Source organism: Metopolophium dirhodum, chromosome 6 (assembly GCF_019925205.1).
Source record: "Metopolophium dirhodum isolate CAU chromosome 6, ASM1992520v1, whole genome shotgun sequence".
NCBI classification, from domain to species: domain Eukaryota; kingdom Metazoa; phylum Arthropoda; class Insecta; order Hemiptera; family Aphididae; genus Metopolophium; species Metopolophium dirhodum.
In genome coordinates this window covers 38,947,976-38,972,595 of record NC_083565.1, presented here as the reverse complement: position 1 = coordinate 38,972,595, position 24,620 = coordinate 38,947,976, and the positions used below count along the sequence as shown (strand labels likewise).

The following is a 24,620-nucleotide window of genomic DNA, read 5'->3' as shown; positions in this document are numbered from 1 at the left end:
TAATGCTAAAACATAACTTGTGTAAAAAATCAACCTAAGTACTGTTAACTTAATAATGTAACCAAAAAACCTATAAAATATACACCTAAACACAATTTTTCTTGTGGATCATTTTAGTTCGAATCAGGGTGAAATTAGATAGGTATTTAAACGGAGAATAACAATTTTAGTTATTTTGTTTTAATTTAAATACAATATTATTCGTGGATACTTGAAACGTTTAAAGTATAATATTTCAACGTATTATTTCATTTATGATGAATTTCTTCGAATACATTAATATTATATTTTATTCAATGCCGTAAAATGTTTTAAGTAGGCAACACGTATGAATTCTCGGTAACAAAATGTATCGAGATCTTAGTCGAGCTGTCCAATACGTAGGAATTACGTATTCGTATGTATAGTATTTGCTATAAATTAACGAAAAAAAGTTCATTCGATGAAAAAATATGAGTGAGCTTCGTATAGCTAACAATCATTTTCATCGTACACGTTTTAAGCGCAATATAAATATAATTATTCTTGTATCAAAAACATTTTTTGCACATTGAGATCTGATTGCGAATTTGTAAATTCTTGTGTTAAATTTAAAAATAATAAATAAATATGCTCAAACACTATGTGTTTCCTAAAATATAAGAATGTGCAATCATATGTTTCGGTTGTAGTGTGTTTGAGTATAATACGCGTGCTCTGTATACAATAATTTTAAAATTGTTTGTAAAAAATACCACGAGAAGTGATATAGCCACGGAACGCTGTTTCAGCAGATTCCAGAAGAGAGTGACCGACGGGTAAAGTACTCGCGGACGCACAGTAATCACGCAGCGGTGCAGTCGTAACCAATAATCGTAGTGTAGTAAACTTGTCCAGAAATTATTTTCGATAATCTAATTTAGACGTTTGATTTTAATAAATTTAGTGTCATTTCAACAGTAACAAATTATTTGTATAATATTTCGGGCGTTCCGTTCATCAAACAATTTTTACTGTAAGTTCTATTCTATGTTAATCTATTGTATTCTAGTGTACTGCAGCATAACACGATACAAATAAATAAATAAATTCATCAACCGTCTTATAAACTATGACTAAAGACCGGATTTATCTTCTCTTAAAATACCTAAAATATGATGCTAATATTCTCTAAAAAACCTTCAAATATTCTCATTATATTCTCTTAAAATTTTTAAAAAATATGCCAAAATATGCTAAATTATGCAAAAATAATCAATAAACATCATTATTTGCCTAAATATGTATGTTTCAATTTTTTTTTTCAATATTATTTCAATAGTGAGGTATTAAATAGGTATTAAAAGTTGCGTATCCTAATGGAATACTATTGCACTTTAGTGAGAGTTGGAAATGATAAAAAAAAAAAATTTGTAAATGTTCAAAAAATTTTTCTGGGTACCGTAATATTAAAATTCAAAATAAATACAAATTTTTTCTCACAATTTACGAAATATTCCAAAATATGCTAAATGGGTTAAATATTCTCTAACCCATGAAATATTCTCAAATATGCAAAAAAAAAAACTTTTTTCCACGCATTCGGAATTGAACGAATCGTCCACATTTTTTACTCTCGTAAGACTGCATAGACCCAGTAATGATATGTAAAAACATATAAACCCGGTCTTTAGTTATAACAAATACAGGCGACGAATATTTCCATCTTATTATGTTTTTTTTCAGGTAAAATATTCGCAATTGCATTCTGTCAAGAAATAATAATCCGGTGAAATATCCAATACTCATTTTTATAATACCAGTAATACCACATTAGGTACGTATAGGTACTATTATTTTTTAAATTATGTTAATTTTACTATTTTTTATTACCAAATCACCAGGACCGTGAATATAATGCACTAAAAAACCTTAATAAATGCAATAAAATATGCACTTAAATTGCAAAAAATTCAATATAAAATGCCAAAAATTATTGTATAAAATTCACTTAAAATGGTTTTTAATTTAATTTTTATATTTATATTTATAGGATATTCTACATTAGTACATTATATTTTACATGCATAAAAATGTTTTCATTTAATAAAAATAAAATTATAAAAATTACCTATACCTACTAAAATTATAAGTTAACCATCTTTATCTGGAAATTCGTGATTAATATACGGTATGCCACAAAAAACTTATCTAGTTATCTAGGAATTGCCTTATTTTATCGTTGTATATACAGCCTGTGTACAAAAACAAAAAAATGTTTACAAACCTGTCAATTGATGGAATTTGATTAAAAATACTGGAAAATTGAACTATAAAAGAAAAATATGACCTAAAAATGCAAAAAAATTAAAAACGTCAAAAAATGAAAAAAAAAAAATTGCTCAATTAAAGTTTCATAAATGGATTCGAAGTTACATTATTCAAATTATGTACTTACAAATGTACGTTTCACAATCGACAAAAAAAAAATTCACTTTCCTACAAATTGACAGCCTTCCTAATTACAATACAATATACAAAAAATACGTATAAATATATTTCATTACAGTTTTAATTGAGTAACGAATAAAGTTACTTAATTACATTAATTATCTTTAAGTACCTACACTATAATAAAAATTGATAGCACATGATAGGCCACCATATTTTTCGTGGGCTGATCAAATAATTTGTGTGAGCTTCATATAGCTTACAATCTTTCTCATTGTACCCGTTTTGAGCGCAATATAAATATAACTATTCCTTTATCAAAAACTTTTTAAAGTGACTTCAAGAACACATTTGAGACCTGATTATGTATTTGTAAATTGTTGTGTTAAATTTGAAATTAACCCTCGTAACTTTTATTATCCAAACCATTAAAAAAAAAAATATATTATTTTATAATATTTATAATTATTTATAACATTATTTAGATTAGGTAGGAACAGCTGATTATATTTTGATGTACCTATATCAAAAATTATAATGTTGTAATTAATTCTTATTATTGTATAACTCTGGACATATTATCTAAAATTCAGTGTTGGGTAACGCGTTACGTAATTTCATTAGACTATTATTTCCAAGTAACGAAAATGTAATGGGAATTACTTTTGATAAGTAATTTCTATAGAATAACGCAGTTTAGAATATTATTAAATACCCACCGATTGCGATTTATAAAAAAATATATGTACAATGCGGGTGTTATTATGTTGATCAATCTAATATGCATAATATATATTTAATTTTCATTCGACACAATTCAGTTTCAAATGGTTTTGACATTTTACATGTCTAATTGCACCGTAAGTCACGAAGAACAGTTAATTAAATTCATTATTTGATTTGATTCCTCTAAATAGGTACGCTTCGCAGAACGTTTCCTATGAATATCTAGTGTGGACTATTAAGTTTTATATAGGTACTCTCATATTATTAACCAAACAGGTTTTATAAAGAATTTAGTGTTGTACAAAAACTGTTCAATTTGAATATACTTGTTAGTTATTACTATATTTAGAATTTACATTAGAAAATAACAGTATGTTTCTGATAATTAAATAAAATCGAAATATTTGCATTGCACCGTTATAAATCATTATAGCCAATTGGCATTTATAAGAAATGGTTTATTTTTATAATTGTTGAGGTCCTTAATCTGCTCTATATGTATTATGATTTTATTTTCACATACCTAAGGTTTATGTTGTGAGTTTGTGACATAAATACATAATATACATAACTTGGTATATAATGATTAATTACTATTGATAAGTAGGTACTATTATTAATTAGTACTGTTTTTTAATGGTCATAAGTAATTACTATTGTTATGTAAATATGTACATCTTTTTTTTTGTACTTCTTTTTCAAATTATAACTTTTTACTAAACGCAAAGTATTTCTAGTTACATTATTGCCTGCAAAATGATAATTGCCAAGACATTTTTTATAAAAAAATTTTTTTTTTTTTTTTGTTTAACGAGAAAGTAATAATTTACTTTTCTATTTGAAAAGTAAATATATCTCATTACAATTTTAATTAAGTAACGAGTAAAGTAACTTAATTACTTAATACTTTTTAAAAGTAACTTACCCAATACTACTGATATTGTTCCATGTTCCGTTTTATCCCTTTATTGTTTTACTTTTACCTATATGATAATGATATATACACTAACATCTAATTAACCAATATTATTATAATAATTTAATTATCACAAAAACCAGTATTTTAAAAATTTGTCGACATTTGCGACGTGAATAATTTGTTAGCCACATTCTTACAAAAAAAAAAAATCATATTTATGTTATTGCCTACCTATCAATATTGTTAATATATGGAAAGTTTGATTATGATAATACAAAATATATAAAATTTCATTTCATTTCATTAAGTTTCTATTTTCAACACTGTTTAGCTTCGTTATTTAACTATTTTTAAATACTGATTATTTATACTTGATCGTTCTTAAGTATTCATTTCTAATAATTTTTGAACTCATACTCTTTTTAATTTGGAATATTAACTTACTAATTACCTACTATTAATAAATATAATATGTTTATAATTAAAAAAACGAAATGTATTTATACAACGTCTCATAAATATATTCTGTATTTAATCCCTTTCATTGAAAAATGCAATGCAAAAATATTATGTCAAGAAAATTTTTTGTCTCAGGCAAGTGGAAATTCGCAAGATGTATTAATTCAGTTCGTAATTGTGTAGATAAGAGGTTTTGATAGTTTGTCAAAACAAAGATTAAACTCTGTTGAATGTTATCATCTCAGTCTTGATAAATGGAAATCAGTCACAGAGATGTGCCTACGTCACAGTACTATAACTAGCTAAAAAAGAGTCAAAATATTTTGAAAATGTTGCCATTTATTAAAAATGCTGATTTAATTATTTGGTGAAAATTTCAAATGTCTACGGTTATTAACTTTTGAGATTACTATATAAAATGTAGCTGACAACCAAAAAAAAAAACACACAAATTATCATTGTAAAATCAATACACTCTTTAGCTCCACTCTGAATATGAAATTAAATTATATTAATGTATTTTTGTTCCTTATAGCCTACTATTTTTTTCCGTATTGGTGGTAGGTAAAACTATTTTTGTTTAAAGTTAATAATACAATTAATTACCTATTAGATTACAATTAATTGCACGTCCAATATTGTATACGTAAACACCAGGTCGGCCGCACAATGTGAACATTTTGGCTCCGAATTTTGTCAAACATTTTTAAGTTATTTGAAAGTTTATGTAAGCTCAATTTGGTAATTTGTAAGTACAGCCGTTTTCAATTATCCTCAAAAATTTAAATCATGGATAACTTCCGCAAAACTTGGCCGTTTTGGAATTTCAAAGTTTTTGACTGTTCCAAATCGTCCTGCGCAATTTGTAAGTATTTGTAAGCACGAATTAAAAATTTGTAAGTCATTCTCCCTAATATATTCACAAAAAGAAGTTGGTCGAAAAAGAATAAAAAAAGCCAAGTTAAATTAAAAAAAATAACTTAATATTTCCTAAAAAACAAAAATTACCAATGAGGGGCTAGGGTTAATGCCCCAAATTTTTGAATTTGAATTTGTGTTCATTCCATATGTTTGTAAGTCATTACTCATTTGTAAAGGTTTATAAAGACATTTTTTTCGTTTGTAAAGAATTTGTTTTCCTAAAAAACAAAAATTACAACTAGGAGGGCTGGGGATATGCCACAAATTTTTGAATTTCAAAATTCCGTTTATACAATTGTACTTTGTTAACAACTGTTAACAATTTAAAATTTTTATGTTATCGAATAATAACTGATCGATCTTTTTCTGTAGGTTTTGGAAGGTACCTAAAGTAGGTTTTAGACATAATTTATATTTTGTTTATTTAAAATATCCATTTTACATTATCGCAACCTATATCATAATTTGCGTGTCCGACATACTTGCCACTACCCAGAGCTGTGAAACATAAAAAACAAAACGAAATAACGTACAAATGAACAATATTATAGACCTATAAGTTTTTGATGAATTTGAATTTGAAATTAATTTCAGATTCTGAGCAGAGCGAGGAAGCTAGTGGTTTTACAATGGATCTTATTTTTTATTTTTATTTTTTTTATCCTGTATACAAAATGTCTACCAGTAGGAGTGCTGGGATTTAAAAATATATTACCTTATCTTTTAGCAAATTGGATCGGGATGGTACTTTAGAAAGATAATTCTTCGATTTTCTCAATAGTGATTGAATGCCACGGGAAAAAATACCGACAGATTACAAAAAACCGCTAAAAATGGGATTTTCATTTCCAACGCTTTGTTTGTCATTATCACCATAAAAACGAATAAAAAATAATAATATTATAAAATCAATTCAACTTACAGGCTATAATAATTAAAAATAACAGTATAAAATATCCAGACTGACAAACTGTCTCCGCTCAGAATCGTTTTTCTTATACAATGATATTATATATTTATATAATTGATTTCAAATTTAACACAATCCATTACGGTGACCCACTTGTAACCTACTGTACAGCAGAGTGACATCCACTTACCCACATTTTTAATATTAACATGTTCGTAAACAAATGTTATATAATTAATGTTGAACATAATTATTAAAAATGTCAATTTAGATATTACTTTTTATTTTACAGAGGATGTTAAGATAATTCGTAATGATGTTTTGAATTTATTTCGAAATCGATTTTAGGACCAGATTTAGTTTTCAGTCTTCCAAGTTAAACTAAAAAGTTTATATTATGCTATTGTAATTTAAAATTATCATTAAAATATAATTAATATGCTGACAGGCTGGTCTTTGCTCGGAATCATTTTTGTAATTACCATATAAAACTGTTAGGCCATAGTCCTTAACTAAACACCTAAGATTTACCGTATATATACTATAGAGTCTATAGACTATAACTCTACCAGGCTTCCCTAATAAAATGATTTTAAAAATGTAAGATTTTAATATTATTCAACAGCTGTTCGATTTTTGAGAAGGTTTTAGTATCTATAGTAGATTTTAATATAATTTGTGTTTTTGTTTTTTAAAATATAAATTTTAGATTATTTCAATTTAAATTTCTATCTAGACTATAATCTACGTGTTTTGCAAACTAAAAACCAGACCTACCGATGAACAACAATATAGACCTGATAATTTTAATTTAATTTTAAATATAAATACAAAAATGACGATTTATTTATTATTTTTTATTACACAGAGCATTCCAAACAATTTGTACCAATAATTTGAAATTTAAATTTACAAAATGCAAAATACAAAGCAAATTCCGGAACCCAATCGATGTGAATCAGCTATATACAAGTATAAAAAAACGTCGTTTTCGGAGATATATGAAGTATTACAATCCTTACGAGAGTAAGTAGTAAGTGACTTAAATTGCTTGATAAACATAAATAACACATTTTATTTTTAGAGATGAGTTTTTTTGTGATATAAACCTAGAAACAGACGATGGTGGAAGTATATTTGGTCATAAAGTGGTTTTGGCATCGGCTAGTCCATATTTCCAAGCAATGTTCACAAACTTTTCTGAAAAGAATCAAGAGGTTGTTGTTATCAGGGAGTTGAATTCTAGTGTCTTACAGCTATTAATCGACTTTATTTACTCGGGGAAAATCATTGTCACTGAAAGTAATGTACAGGTAATAATAGATATTATTTTATTTTATTAAAGTCATCTAAATGAATAAAATTGTTTTTTATTTATTTCTCAAGGTTTTGTTACCAGCAGCGAACCTTTTGCAGTTACAAGAAGTCAAAAACGCATGTTGTGACTTTCTTCAGGCACAAATATGTCTTACAAATTGTATTGGTATATTTGCGTTAGCTGATTTACATAGCTGTACGAAATTGTTATCAAGTTCAGAATTATATATTCACCAATACTTTTCGTACGAAACATTATTCGTTATTATGATTCTATAAGGAAATTGTATTTATTATTGTTAATATATGATTCTTAGGGACGTGGTAGAAGGAGATGAATTCCTGTCCTTGTCATCTGAACAAATGGTTAAGTTGATCGCCAGTGAGGAACTTACAGTTTCATCTGAAGAAAAAGTATGCAATGTAAAATTGATAATTGTTATATTTTACTACGCATTAGGCATGGGAAACTTAAGTGACCTACTTACATAAATAAAGTATAATTAAAATAGGTATATTGATTGTTGTAGATATTTGAAAGTGTTATTCGATGGGTAAAATATGATTTGGATTCCAGAAAACAAATTTTGCCCAAATTAATGGAACATGTGCGTTTACCATTAACATCGAAAGATTACATATTAAAAAATGTAGTTGACGAACCTCTTCTTATTAATTGTGCTAAATGTAAGTTTATTTACTCTATATGATTAATTACGGATTAGTTTATATTTTTAATTTTTTAAGGTAAAGATTACGTATTTGATGCATTACATTTTCATTTACTTAAGTCAAAAAAACTTATCACCATTCCACATAACATCCGGACAAAACCTAGACAGCGTGGTGGTACACATAAAGTATGATTCCGTTATATTGTATTTCTTTTTTGAATATATTTAACAATTTAATTATAACAGGTTATTTTAGCTGTTGGTGGAGTAGGGATCAATAACGAAATATTATATAGTACAGAATGGTATGACCCAAAAATCAATCAATGGCAGCCTGGACCTAAAATGATAACACCAAGTCGTAGTGGTGGTCTAGCCGTAGTAAATGATAATTTTGCGATGTATTTGGGTGGTACAAGTTTTAATTCAATTTATCAATCTGCTTATGGTCTAGATTTATCTTCAGATTCGCCTCGTTGGAGACCAACCTACGACATGCTAGTTAAAAGACGAAGTTTTGGAGTTTGTGTGATAAATAATTTTATATATGTCGTACGTTATATTGAATTAAGACTTATTACTTTATTTGTAATTTCTGTTATAAAGTAAATATTATAATATACTTATGATATAAATTATATAATAAATTCAAGGTTGGCGGTTTTGATGGCAAAATTATTTTAAAAAGTGCAGAAGTTTTTGACTGCAGAACTCAAAAATGGCAAATGTTATCTAATATGTCTACTAGAAGATTTGGTGTTGGGATTGGAGTACTGAATAATCTTTTATATGCGGTAAAATTTTTATAGCTTTATGATTTTAAATTTGTTATAGATAAATTGTTATATTTGTAATCGGAATAAATAAAGTCCCTAGAGGAAAACCACGGAATATAATATCCCTAAAATAAAATATTTTTATAAATTAAAATTTTAAATTAACATTTAAATAATATACTGATTTGAATGCTAGTTTATATGCCAATGATTTAATAATAACAAGAGAAACTGACTTTTTTCATAGACCGTCAAACTATAAGAATATATATTTTAGCATTATTAAAACTTCATTTCTTTTTTTTCAGTTTTAAATATAACGTATTAATGTTCTTGTTAGAAAATAATCTTAACTATGTTATTAGTTAATTATATTTTTTTGTTTATAAATGATAATACAAACTATGTAAAAGTAATTTTAAGTCTTTATTTTAAATTTCTTAAAATTGTTGAATTTATACAATATTACATTTGATATCATATAATAACTAGGGGCCGGATTTCATTGCAAAGTGCATATTTTTTTGGTTGATCTTAGACAATGCTTTCCAAGTACAAAATTCGTTTCATGTAAGGAGTGCTTCAAAGCTAAAAATTTTATTTTGTATTAGTTTTCATACTTCGACGTTTTTTATTTTAGAGAATTTTTACCATTATTTAGTCATTTTTGTTGGTTTTATTGCATATTTGTTCTATATACTATACAAAATTAGTCTATCAAAATATTATCTAAAGATAAATTCTCGATATTTAATTTGTTTTTGTTTTTAAGGCCATTTGTGTCTATTTTTTTGTAGAATATTTGTATGGTTTTAAGGGCATTTACATCTGTGCCCTAATAATAACTATTAATAAATGTTTGAGTTTATAAATATGTATTCAATCACTGTAATTGAAAAATGCTTTATTCTATTCCGTAGATTTTACAATCAAGGTATTTTTAATCTTCAAGTTGTTTTACTTTAATTATGTATTCTAAATAGGTAGGAGGTTGTAATTCTGATCATACATTCAACTCTGTCGAATGCTACAATCCCAGTCTTGATAAATGGACGCCAATTGCAGACATGCGTGAACGTCGCGAAGGAGTGGGTGTTGGAGTTTTAGATGATGTACTGTATGCTGTAGGCGGTAATGATGGAGAAGATGTTCACAGAAGTGTTGAAGCATACATACCAAGTACAGGCGTTTGGTCTACTATTCCAGACATGCATTTGTGTCGAAGTGATGCAGGTATAACTTATCGTTTCATAATAATTATTAACTATTATTGTATTGAACATATTTCGTTTAAGTATATTTAATTTAAGTTTAACTTCTCGATATAGGAGTAGCTGTATTGGATGGTTTATTGTACGTCGTCAGTGGTTACGACGGAGCTTGTCGTTTGGATTCTGTGGAATCTTACAACCCTAACACTAATAAGTGGACCATGATCACAGCGTCAATGAATGTTGCAAGGAATGAGGCAGGAGTTGTAGCTATTGATATGCCACGATATTTTAAAACGTTTAAAGCTGTGAGGTAAAACAGTAATTGTGAAATGTATGATGGGTATGGGTATGGATAACTTCTCAAAATAAAAGTCGTAGGTGTATGTGTTTTTATGCCGGGTGACGGCCTACTATTCCCCAAGTAATAATAAATATTGTGACGCAAACGTGCCGGTCGGCATGAGGTCTCTTTAAACTATATACAATAATTCAAGATGACAATAATATAATAATAATAAATGATTCAATAATAACCGTAACGGGTACGATGGTTTCTATGGTGCTCCGTGATGCCGGTGATAGTTGACGGTGAAATGCCAGTGATGGTGAATTGACGGTGAGGTGCCTGGCAGGGTTCCCGAACGAAACGCAAAAAAACGGTTAAAGAACATTATTTTTGTTCATAAACCAAAATGTAATGGAACGAATCAAATTATTTTATTTAGTTAATTGGCCCTTCATATGAAATAACATTATAAACTATTAAGTTTATTGAACTTTTTCACAAAAAACGTTATAATCTTAAAAGTTTTTTAAAGAATTAACATGACGAGCGTCATAACCTATTAAGTTCTTTGAACAATTTCTAGAAAAACGTTATAACTTATTAAGTGTAATCTGTCGGGTGGTACTACTGAGTACCTTCCCTCTCTGTTATATTAACGCTATTCTCCATCAAAAAATTACTTATTGTATAAAATGTTTGTATAGATTGTAATTATTCTTTTAATAGAAATATAAAAAAAAAAAAAACTTATTGAGTTCTTTAAAGAATTACTAGAAAAACATTATAACTTCTTAGGTTCTTTGAACAATTATAAGAAAAACGTTATAAGCTAATAGGTTCTTCAAACTTTTAACACATAGAACATCACAAAATAAACCGTTCTTCGAACTTTTAAAATAACGTAATGAATCAAAATTATCTTTTGCCTATTTTGTGTTTAAAATTATTCAAGAATATTTAGTACTTTAATATCAAAATCTAAAGCTTAAATTACATATAGTCCTATCTTTACTAATAACTAAGATAAGGATTACAAATATACCCCAAAAGCATCATGTAACTTTGAAAGAACTAAAGAAGCTTCAGCCAAAATAAATCCAATAGCCGATCATTTATTTTTAACAATATATGATGATATAATATGATGATAATATAGGTGATAAGTTATTATGGTAACAAAATACATTAATTAATAATAATAATAATAAATAAATGCCTCCCTAAATAAATAATAATCAATTTATACTAAAAATTAATAATAATCAATAAATATTATAGATAAATAATAATTTACGAAATATTGAAGAGAATAAACAATGTAAATCGTATATCGTAATTATAATAGGTACTGAAGTACTTATACTCAACTAATATGAAATTTTAGGCGTGCGAATAATTAAGTTTCAGATCCAAATGTATAATTTCAGTTTTAAAACTGTTCATAAATGTAGCTATTTGTATTCGATAATTTATTTATGTAGATAGAAATGGCATGCTTAACAAAATATTACCTATTTTATTTAGCGCCTGCTCTTATTGTGTCCGTCTGACAAACGTTAACATATAGCAATTCAACGATCGGAACAAATTACTTTAAACGTTCTTCTGATTAAATATTCAAGAACGTATAACTTTAAAACGTTCTTCTGATTAAAATATATTCAAGAACGTATAACTTTAAAACGTTCTTCTGATTAAATATTCAGGAACGTATAACTTTAAAACGTTCTTCTGATTAAATATTCAAGAACGTATAACTTTAAAGCGTTCGAGAACGTATTACTGTAAAACGTTCTTCTGATTAATAAATAATAATGTTCATAAACATATTATTTCAAAACGTTCTTTTAATTAAATTTACAAGAACGAATAACTTAACAACGTTTATTAGGTCTATCCTTCAAGAATTTTACATTTTTTAACGTTTTTTTGGTGAAATTTTCATAAAACATAAACAATTTTAACGTTTTTCTCGTAAAGTGTTTGGTGAACCATTTAAATTATATAGTTATATCTATAACCGTTTGTTGAATATATCTTGATTTAACGTTAATCGCAAATAATGTTCAAAAACAAATTATGGAACCGAACCGAAAATTAACGGTTGAGGTCACCCTGGTGCCTGGGATGAAGATGTGACGGTGAGGTAAAGGTAAGGTGCCGGTAACAAAACTAAAATGCTTAAACTTTTATTTTATTTTTCTATTTATTTTATAGTGTTTAAATGTTTTATGAAAAGATTTTTTGTACCCGCACTATAAATTGAGAGTAAATTATAGGCCTCCATAATTTGATAGCTAAGAGGCCAACAATTGTATTTCCAATTTTTCTCAAAATCGTTTTAAAATTCTATTGGGTTAATGTTATAAAAGTAAATTCTTATATAAATACCAAGCGGAAAAATATAACAAGTATGAACTTGTTAGTTTTGCCAAAAACAATTAATTCAATGTGTTGATCTATTTATGTAAAAAATTAATATATCCGGACGTATTTGTAATATGTAATATTTAGACCCAAATAAAAATACGGTGTAACTAGTAGCGACGGACCATATGGAATGTGGGGTGACTCAATATACATAATATATACACACTCCTACACACACGCGACACATGTAACACATAAAATATAATATTCAACACAGGAACTGGAACCTTACCGAAAAGAACCGGTTTTGGACACGAAAGCCTTTGAATATTGAATTTTGAATATTTATCGAAACCTTACCGAAACCCTTAATTAAATTAATTTTAATACTGGAACCTCACCGGAAGCTTTATTTAAATTAATTTAAAATACTTTTACATTACACATTTTTTTACCTAAGTATAAAACCAAAGCAGGTGACAAATTTTTATTTTTTCAGAACCGAAAAAAAACTGAAACCTAAATTTTAGTTTTTCCGGGAACCGAAATTTTAGTTTTTCTGGGAACTGAACCGGAACCGAAGTTTTAATTTTGCTAGAACCGAACCGGAACCGTGTAAAGTCATCAAGGTGCCAGTGCCTGATTCAACACATCTCTGATCAGGACAAAAAAATAAATTACCAGCGGCACTTTTGTCGCAATAAAATAAAATCATAAACACATCAATACTTTCACATTACGTATAATTCGATGCTTAATATTATATAATCAAAAGAAGGGATTGCACAAAAAACACTCTATATATGGATCGTGCAGAATCGACTTTTCAGACAACACAAGAAGACCTGATGTACAACGTCCACGCCAGTATGCACTTCGACAGTATTTTTGCAATTCAAACCGTTGAATAAGAAATTAAAACTAATAATAGCATTCAAAACACAACTAAAAATGTTGAAGATTTTATGTATTGCATAGCATGTGTTTAAAAACTACAATTTCAAGTTTGTTAGTCGAACAATGAATATTAATGTGTATTCAGGAACAAAAAAGTAGGTGATAATGGTGGACGTGTGAATCAACATATTATTTGATTTCACAATTGATGGCAACTGATACTAATAAAAGTGTGATAGACTTGCGGGAATTATTAATGTTACATAATACTCCTTATCTTCTTTTTTTTATTTTTTTTTTATATTATTCAACTTTATTAAATGTCAAACAATTATTTATACTTATAAGCAGTAGTGTGAAAATATGTGTAATACCGCCGGAGATACACATATTTTGCCACCTCATAACCTTATAATATAGTAAAATATATATTTGAATAATACATACTTCCCTATATTTTTCTGCATAATTTACATCAGGTATTTTCATAGACTCAGAATTTGATTTCCTATCAATAATTAACTAAAATAAAATTATTAACTTTTAAAATAGGTACATCAGTACATCGTACATGTGTGTTCATATATACTCAGTAGTTGAATTTTATTCTAAAACATAACTTGTGTAAAAAACCAACCTAAATACTGTGAATTAATACTGTTACCTAAAAATCTATAAAATATACACCTCAACACGATTTTTTCAATAGATCATTTTAGTTTAAATTTCGATGAATTTCGATAGGTGGGTATTTATTTGGAGAATAACAATTTATAATATTATTCATGGACACTTGAAACATTTAAAGTATAATATTTAAACGTCTTTTTTTATTTAACGATGAATTTATTCGAATTCAAAATTTTGGAAACATTGAATATACATTAAGATTATATTTTATTCAATGCCGTAAACTATTTTAAGTAGGCAACACACAGGTTTTCATGAAATGTAACAAAATGTATCGAGATTTTTAATCTAGCTGTCCCTTACGTAGGAATACGTATTCTTATATAATATATATAGTATTAGCTATAAATAAACAAAAAAAAGTTCATTTTCGTGAGCTGATGAAAAAAAATGTGTAAATCTTTCTCATTTTACACGTTTTTAGTGCAATATAAATATAATTTTTGTTGTATTAAAAACTTTTTTTGCACACCTGAGACCTGATTGTGTAATTGTAAATTGTTGTGTTAAATTGAAAACTAACCCTCATAACTAAAGACCGGATTTATATGATTTTACATATCGTTACTGGGTCCATGCAGTCTTATGAGAGTAAAAAATGTGGACGATTCGTTCAATTCTGAATGCGTGGAAAATATTTTTTTTTTTGCATATTTCAGAATATTTTATGCGTTAGAGAATATTTAACCCATTTAGCGTATTTTGGAATATTTCGTAAATTGTGAGAAAAAATTTGTATTTATTTTTAATTTGAATACTACGCGCTACCCAAACAAAAATGTTTGAACATAAAAAAAAAAATTGTAAATATTTACATATTATCATTTACAATTCTAACTAAAGTGCAATAGAATAATAGTGCAATTCCATTAGAATACGCAACATTTAATACCTAATTAATACCTCATTATTAAAATAATGTTGGGAAAAAAATTTTAAAATGCATTTTAAAGCAAATAATTATGTTTATTGATTATTTTTGCATATTTTTGCATATTTTGCATGTTATAGCATATTTTTTTAAATTTTTAAGAGAATATAATGAGAATATTTTAAGGTTTTTTAGAGAATATTAACATCATATTTTAGGTATTTTAAGAGAATATAAATCCGGTCTTTACTCATAACCTTTATTATCTATTAAAAAAAAAAAAAATTATGACTGCCATTATTTATTATATTATTTAGATTAGGAAAAGTTTATTTTACGTAGATACATCAAAAATTATAATATTGGCATTAATTCTTATTATTGTAAATCTCTGAAACTATTATCTAATATTGTTCCACATTCTGTTTTATCCCTTTATTCTTTTACCCATATGGCTATAATAATGCAGCACACTAAAATGTACTTAATCAATATTATTCAATTAATTAAGTATCTTATATCTTATTTTTGATTAATATCATCGTTGTTGTTTTTATATTGTTACAATCCATTTTGGAACTATTAGTTGGTAAAAATAATAAAATTAAAAGAATAATAATTAATAACTATTCTCAAATACGATGTGTTTCCTAAAATATAAGAATGTGCAATCATATTGTACGGGCGTAGTATGTTAGAGTATAATACGTGTACTTTGTATACTTAATTTTAAAATTGTTTGTAAAAAATACCACGAGAGAGTGGTAGCCACGGAACGCTGTTTCAGCAGATTCCAGAAGCGAGTCGCCGACGGGTACTCACGGACACACGTCGCACAGTCGCGACTAGTCGTGCCGTAGCAGTGCAGTCATAAACAATAAGCGTGTGTAGTAAACTTGTCCAGAAATTATTTTCGGTTATTTAATTTAGACGTCTGATTTTAATAAATTTAGTGTAATTTCAACGGTAACAAATTATTTATGTAATATTTTGGGCGTTCCATTCAACAACCGCCTTATAAGTTATAACCACTGCGGCGACGAATATTTCAATCATGTTGTGTTTTTTTACAGATAAAATATTCGCAATCGCATTCTGTCAAGAAATAATAATCCGGTAAAATATCCAATACTCATTTTTATAATACCGTATTAAGTACATAGGAACTATTATTATTTTAAATTATGTTAATTATACTTTGTTTTAATATTTAATTACCCGGGCTGTCAGCTTAATGCACTAAGAAACCTTAAAAAAGTACATTGAAAATATAAAAAAAATGCAATAAAATATGCACTAACATGTAAAAAATTCAATATAAAATGCTAACAAGTATTGTATAAAATTCACTTAAAATGATTTTTAATTTAATTTTAATATTTATATTGATATTATAGGATTTTATACAATAGTACATTATATTTTACACGCATAAAAATATGTTTATTTAATAAAAAAAAAATAATAAAAATTACCTACCTACTAAAATTATAAGTCAACCACTTTATCTGGAAGTTCGTGACTGATATACGATATGCCACAAATAACTTATCTAGCTATATAGGAATTGCCTTATTTTATCGATGTATATACAGCCTGTGTAAAAAACAAAAAAAAATGTTTTCAAACATGTCCATTGACGGAATTTGATTAAAAATACTGGAAAATGAACTATAAAAGGAATATATGACCTAAAAATGCAAAAAAATTAAAAACGTCAAAAAAATGACCAAAAAATATTCACTTGCCTACAATTTTACAGCCCTAATAATTACAATATAATATACTAAAAATATGTACACATATTATAAAATGTGGTTAAGTGGGTACCGTTTAAATCGTTAACTCAAAAATCACACACTTTCGATACTAGACAAAATGCAGGACAAAACCGCACACTTTTTAAAATAGTTGTATCCAAAAACCACACACTTATGATTTTGATCCCACAGTCGATAGTATACTTTATAATGTTTACATATTATATTTTATTATTTATTATTTATTCAAACAAAAAAAAAATGTATATTATGTTCAATTCCCCCTTTATTATCATTATTAATAATTTTAAAATCAGGGCTATAGCAAACGTTATAATAACGTTATGGTTATAACGTTATATTTGAAAAAAATTGTAAACTTAATTATAACGGAAAGTGGTAATCAAAAATAATTAAATACCGCAAAACAAAACATAACGATTAACAAAATATATTATGTATCATTAAACAAAACATAACGCAAAACGTAATTTATAGAATATCATTGAACAAATAATAACGCAAAACGAAATATTTTAAAATCTATAATATAGATTATTTATAATATATTATATTTAAATAAATAATATAATATAATATATTTATATAAATATATTATAGTTCAAAGGTCTATTGGTTTGTAGAAACATTTATTTCATGCAAACAATCTAAGAATTGATTATAATAATATTATATTCCGTATCAGGGCCAACCTACACGTATTAATTATTATTTTTGATTTTAATAGGTACCTATTAACACTATTTTAAATAACAATAAACGCAAAAGGTTGATTAACCTTTTAATTCTAAATAACATAAAACAGAAATAATTTCAAATGCATACCCTGTTTAAAATCCATTTCATCCAATTAAAAATATTTGAACAAAAATGCAAAATATCACTTACGTAGGTATTAACCAATAACTGACTAACAACTATAATGATTGGCGACTTAATACTTAAAACGTGTTAGCATGATTATTGTATAGTTTCTTATTATCTTATCTAATCTATTATTTAGCACTAAAACTAATGTGCGGTTTTAACCACTATAGGTTTGCGGAATTTTGTTTTAATGCGTTCGGGTATTGTCTATTATCCTTATTGGGGTCGAAAGCAAAAGTGTGCGGTTTTAGGATGCAACCGTTTAAATATCTATAATTTCGTAAAACATATGAGAAAAACCTTGTTTGACATTTCAATCCCTGGCTATAAAAATTGATTTGCTACTTTTCATAGTTTAAATGAATTTTGTCAACATTTTAACTTTAACAACTTGTAAAAATATACTTAACTTTTATTATAACAACAGGTGTTGGAGCAGATGCGTACGTCTCACTTGTGTACATGGAGATTTTCGTCTCAGTTAAATAATATAAGCCATTTAACATCAGTGTGTGAACAGTATAGGAACGGTGTTGTTGCTGCCTACGACAATTTTTTTCTTAATTTATTTTTACCACAATTTAAATAAATAAAAATATAGTTAAATGGAACTAATAGAAACAACTAGAAACAAACCTTCTTTAATTGATGGTATTGGGTTTCAATACCGCCTACATCGAAAACATAATAATGGAATTATAACTTGGATGTGTGTAAACGAAAGAAAAATTAAGTGCAAAGGAACGTTAAAGTCACGAGGCAAGACTGTGCTTTCCATTACCGATCACTCGTGCATTCCCAATGTGAAAAAGACTGAAGTCGCAAAATTCTTATGTGCAGCTCGGAAGAGGTAAAGCGTATTAATAATTAATAAACAATAATATACAGGGTGACCCACATTTTTACAGATTGCGTGAAGAAGATACGCCAGTTCATTCTATTTACAACGACACTATACGACCTTTAGTGGACGCTGGGTACGAGTTTGTCACAGAAATTCCCACATTTGCCAGAGTCAAATCTTCGTTTTATTGTATCCGAAAACGATTGAGATGGTCTGTTTGTGACCCAAAAACCGTAATAGAACTTGAGATACCGGCTGACCTAGTAGCTTTGAGAGACGGGACTTCATTCATTGTTCTGGACGCAACTGTCGATAAGACAAGCAGAATTATAATTTTTGCTTCTTTACCAGGTAAAAGTGCGTTGAAGAAGTATTCCGAATTTTTTGTGGTTGGAACTGTCAAGACCTATAGTCAGCAATTCACACAATTGTACACGTTTCACATCGATTTAAGCTCTAGTTTTCACGAGCGCAATGCTTTCCCTATCGTTTTTGCCCTTTTGTCCGATAAAAAGCAACATACGTACCATCGCCTTTTTGAGGAAATGAAAAATATTGGATGGAATCCACAGTCCGTACACCTCGACTTCGAGATAGCCGCAATCAACGCCTTACGAACTATTTTTCCGCAAATTCAATTGCGTGGATGCCATTTCCACTTCACGCAATGCTTGTGGCGAAAAATTCAGGATATTGGTTTAGCATCGGTATATAAAAAAAATGAAGATGTTCGAATGCATGTTAGGAAGTGTGGAGCAATGGCTTACCTTCCTCTTGATAAAATTGACGACGCTTGGCTTACTATTCAAAGTAATGCACCTGATGACGAGAAGCTAGCTGAATTTAATGACTATTTTGTTGAAAACTGGCTCGACTCCGCCACTATTTCTAAGGAAATGTGGAATTATAACCATGAAAAGCACCGAACAAACAACATCGCCGAAGGATGGAACCATAAATTGAAAACACTGGTGGGAAGGTCGCACCCGAGTATTTGGGTTTTAATTGAAAAACTGAAGACAGCCGCAGCAGAAAGTGATCATCAACTTTTATTTTTAAGTTTAAGACTTTTAGAATTAAATCCCGAAGGAAAAAAACGAAACAAAAAATATATAAAATTCGACGAGAGAATCAAACGTATTCTTCAAAACTTTTTAGAAAATAATGACTTAGACAATTGCCTCACAAAATTGGCCATAATCGTCAAATTACATTGATTGTATATTATATTTTACATTGAATATTAATTACCTATTATGTAGCATTAATCTATTTGATTATTTACCTATTATATTATATTAAACTATTTAATTATTACATTATTACAATGATATCTTACAGTTTACATTTAAACTCAGGGTGATGTACACCGAACGTATTTATTCGTGCGCCCTAATTTTTAAACACGCCAGAGTATTGCAAAATATTCTTGCAACTCCTCAGCCTGACAAATGTGTTCTATAACCCAGTGAGCTCATATTTGTAGTTTGTTTTAGTGATCTTTTCAGGAATAGCATATTAATGATTTTTCGTGCATATAAATGCATTATTAGTAAATTATAATAAGTAATAACAATAATTGAACAGAAAACCTGTAGTTTCAACTATACGGCGCGGTTCATACTTAAAATGTAAAACGTATAATAACGTATCGTATTATTGTTGTGTAGTACTTAAATTGCAATATGAAACTCAATAGAACATAAATACTTATCAAGACAGTTGTGATATATAATGATAGTCGTTAAGATGTTGAACATATTCAAATATTCAATTCAATTCATTTAATTTACATTGATGCATTTATTTTTTTACCTTTTTAGTATCCATCATAATGCAATTGTTATTGTACATTTTTTTATGCATATTTTCATTTTTTTTCTGCATATTTTCCAATTTTACCTCCTAAACTTCTCTTCTCTAGACATTATCGTCTATACCTTTTTTACTATTACGCTTAAATGCTATAAGTCCAACATTTTCAATCATATATTGTAATCAAAATTATCGTTTGGGACACAAATGACCAGTTAATAATTAATATGATAGGTAAGCCGCGTCAGTTGCATCCAAAAACCGCACACTTTTGATTTCGATCCCAAAAAGGTCGATAGATAATAACCACACACGTATTTATCCGCCATGACTAATTGTACAACAAACTTTCCCAAATTATTATATAGTGGTTTTAACCACACACCATTCTTAGTGTTAAATAATTGATTTTTTGTGAAAAAAAAGGCGTTTATAACACTGTTTGTTAAATTAAGATATAATTAACATTAAATACCTTAATTAGCATTACAAATATCAATATTACGACTTATCTCTGGTTAAAATACACATACAGAATACTAAAATAATGATATTATTATCGTATATACAGCGTGACCCAAAAGTCAACTTTAAGATCTCCCTATCATTATAATACATATGTACATGCCTATTAGAGTAAACCTAGGTTATATGGCTTATGTTTTATTATATTATACACTTTAAACTAGTACTTACTTATAAGCATAAGTAACCTATCTATTAATTATTGATTTTGATGCGCCAAACATACTTTCTGGACCACTGTGGGTTGTGTAGATAACGATTGAATTAAAACAAACCATCCGAATTCAAATTTTAAATGTATAGTTTTGACCGCGTAAAATAATGTTTCAGATCACTGTGGCGACGGTAGGTACAAACATATATATTACATATCTGGGTCCAACTTACTTTAATCAAATGCCTACTCTGTAAAAAAAAAATTAATTCTGGTTGCTTTAATGAGAGAAAATTGGTTTATAATTGGTTTTTTTAAAATTTATAATATTATGATATTATTCTAATTAATATAAATATAATTACATTACTACATTTTCGAAATTAAATATCTAATACAATCATTATAATGACTTGTATTATTTTTGTTCTTATCAATATTATCAATTCCATGTTGTCACTTGGTATACATAATTAGTATAAATTATATTATATATTATCTTGTATTCAATTTTGTCATACTATTCTATATTCAGTTTTCTCGTTTCTTAACATGTAAACATAAACTGTTTTTACTTTTATTTTTATTATTAAATTACTCATTTTGTTAGAAAGTAACTCTCTATTTCACCCCAAGCTCTTAAACGAGTAGATTTATTTTATTGTATTTAGTATATATTATATAATATATTAAGTCGTTACTGTATTTTAACTAAATAAAATTATCCAATCAAAATAAAAAAATGGTGGGTGAATGGATGTCGCTCTGCTGTACAGTAGGTTACAAGTGAGTCATTGTATAATGGATGGTATTAAATTTGAATTCAATAATATAATATCATTGTATATGAAAAACGTTTCTGAGCTGTGACGGTTTGTCAGTGTGGATATTTTATATTATATGTATATTGTTGTTGCTTATTATAAATACGGTTGCCGGTAAATTGAATTAATATTATAAAATTACAACAAAATAACTAAAATCGTTATTCTTGGTTATTCAATATGTAATTTCTTCCAAATTTAAACATGAAATGACTATAAAAAAAATATCTTTTTATATTTTTGAGATTTTTGGTTACCCACTTAGAATAACCTTAGAACTGTTTATCATTTATTATTTTTTTGATTCAATATATAACTACAATTTTTTCATAATATTGTATAATTGTATCTTTATTGTTTTTCTATTTATTTTCTAGTTTTTGAATGTTGTATCAAAATGTTTTTTAAACATCTACTATGAATTGATAGGCCTCCAATTTTGCAATAAACACTAATCTTTTAGAATTTGAATATTTTAAAGTATATTGATACATTTTAAACACATAATTTCATATAGAAAACTAGATGTTCAATACAGAAAATTGTAGTAATCATGTATACTTAGAAACGTAATGAACTAAGAAATATTGCATCGGACATCAATAAATAATGAGAGTAGGAAAAATTAAAATTAAAAATTACAAAAAATAAATATAATTGATTCGAGTTCAATTGTTATGTTACAGTGTCTAATACTCACATATTATATTAAATTATAGTAGTATCATCATAACCACAGAATAATTCATATGCATCGAGCTTGGTGAAATGTTTAGCCTATTTTATTTAAAGTTAGTGGATTTAGCTGGAGTAAACACTTTCATGTACGTTTTTTGTAGTTTTATAGAGTACTTTTCTAAGGTTTTTTCCCCATAAATGCTAGTACAATTTTGTGTGCAAAAATGTAGGTATATTTTTACTTTACCGGGCATCCACAATTTTAGAAAATGTATGCTAGGTTCCTCAAACATTTTTATAATAGCAAAATTATTTAATATACACGAGCCCGTATTTTTCCTTAATAATCATTTAAGAGTAGTTCAAATGTTGATAAAATTGCAAACGTCATCAATGTCGACAATTATAAGGAAGTTAAAAATGCAAAAAATGTTCATTTTGTATAAGTGAGGATTTGAAATTTTATAAAAGATTTCTCATGATTGGTTCATACTGTAACCAAGAAATCTACAAATAAAAAAGGTCACACAGTCTTTTTTCATTAATATATTTTAAGTTCAAATTTGGATATCGAAACTAATATAATGATTTCATTTATTTGATTGTACTTTAAAAATATTATTATAAGATAAGCTCAGACATCGGAATCGGTTTTCGTATACAATAAAATTAATATCTATATTCGACTCGAATAAGACGCACTCGGCCAATTACTGTTATCTGCTCGTGTTGCAGCAGATATGTCTATAATCCAAGCACACGCGCGCTCACACTCGTATTTATTCAAATATAATTTATTACAATCAGCAGTTAGCTAATCACTATTATTTTATATCACATATGGTTTTTCTCATATCGAAGACAAAAGTGCCACACCCTACTTTGTTCGTTGATGTTGTTATTAGTGCGACATGCTCGTTGTGTGCATTAGGTCTACGATTATATTAAATTATTTTTTAGTTGTAAAAATCCGAGAAGTGTTTATATTATTGTAACGCACGCGCAGAACACACGTTTGTGTATCCGTTGTAACCGAGAAGATCCACAAGACAGATTTACTATTACGTTTAGCACAGGCTCAACTAGCCTTTGCTAATAGTGTGTATTAAATTGTTTGTGCAACAACTATTATCAGGTAACAAAAAGGTTTAATTATTTGTATTAATTGTACCGGCTCTAATATTAGTTGGGTAAATAAGCATTAAAATTTAATACGATAGGCTCCTAGTATATTGTTTCAATGACAATTGCAAAATATTAAAATCCAAATTCACAGTTTTTTATACAACCAAACATTCACTGGTTGTTTATGTTAGAATTTTCTATACATGATAAATTTTTCAAATAATATTTATTTGTTTTCAACTGTTTACGGACATTTTCAATTTCCGATTTTTTTTAGTTTTTTTTTTTTTATGAATGTCCTATAAAATATTATTAGTTGGTAAAATAAGCTTAAAATTTAAACACAAGGGTCATAATATATTGTTACAATGGCATTTGCAAAATATTAAAAATCCATAGTAACAATTTATTTTTATACGTATTTAAAGTTCAAATCTTGACATAATACGTAAAAATCACGACAATTTGCAAATTATTTTGAGTTAGAAATTCATATAAAATTTTATTTTAAAATCCAAGAGTTGAAAATGTAATACAAAATTGTTCATAAGTTTTTCTAGCTTTATCA

At 27.2% G+C, this 24,620-nt stretch overlaps 2 protein-coding genes across 2 annotated transcripts; both read left to right on the top strand.

The window, feature by feature from the left end:
- Positions 1 to 844: 844 nt before the first annotated feature.
- Positions 845 to 14,171, top strand: LOC132946060 (kelch-like protein 2). Its single transcript, XM_061015879.1, has 13 exons — positions 845 to 994; positions 1,705 to 1,795; positions 7,213 to 7,370; positions 7,429 to 7,657; positions 7,731 to 7,906; positions 7,979 to 8,075; positions 8,192 to 8,348; positions 8,409 to 8,521; positions 8,582 to 8,887; positions 8,989 to 9,129; positions 10,095 to 10,344; positions 10,440 to 10,635; positions 13,481 to 14,171. Exons 3-13 carry the CDS (start codon positions 7,261 to 7,263, stop codon positions 13,509 to 13,511), a joined length of 1,806 nt encoding a protein of 601 aa, XP_060871862.1. The 5' UTR covers positions 845 to 994; positions 1,705 to 1,795; positions 7,213 to 7,260; the 3' UTR covers positions 13,512 to 14,171.
- A 2,080-nt stretch (positions 14,172 to 16,251) lies between these two features.
- On the top strand, positions 16,252 to 20,237 carry LOC132946063 (uncharacterized). Its single transcript, XM_061015884.1, has 3 exons — positions 16,252 to 16,555; positions 18,515 to 18,937; positions 18,996 to 20,237. The coding sequence occupies exons 2-3, from the start codon at positions 18,693 to 18,695 to the stop codon at positions 20,146 to 20,148; spliced, it is 1,398 nt and encodes a 465-aa protein (XP_060871867.1). The 5' UTR covers positions 16,252 to 16,555; positions 18,515 to 18,692; the 3' UTR covers positions 20,149 to 20,237.
- Positions 20,238 to 24,620: the final 4,383 nt, after the last annotated feature.

What these genes read in the sequence shown, in the direction of transcription:
- LOC132946060 (XM_061015879.1), top strand. Translation starts at nt 7,261, where the DNA reads ATGCAAAATACAAAGCAAATTCCGGAACCCAATCGATGTGAATCAGCT. An exon ending in TATATTCACCAATACTTTTC is followed by an intron (nt 7,907 to 7,978) that starts GTACGAAACATT and finishes TATGATTCTTAG; the next exon opens with GGACGTGGTAGAAGGAGATG. An exon ending in TTTGTGTCGAAGTGATGCAG is followed by an intron (nt 10,345 to 10,439) that starts GTATAACTTATC and finishes TTCTCGATATAG; the next exon opens with GAGTAGCTGTATTGGATGGT.
- LOC132946063 (XM_061015884.1), top strand. Translation starts at nt 18,693, where the DNA reads ATGGAACTAATAGAAACAACTAGAAACAAACCTTCTTTAATTGATGGT. An exon ending in TTATGTGCAGCTCGGAAGAG is followed by an intron (nt 18,938 to 18,995) that starts GTAAAGCGTATT and finishes ACATTTTTACAG; the next exon opens with ATTGCGTGAAGAAGATACGC.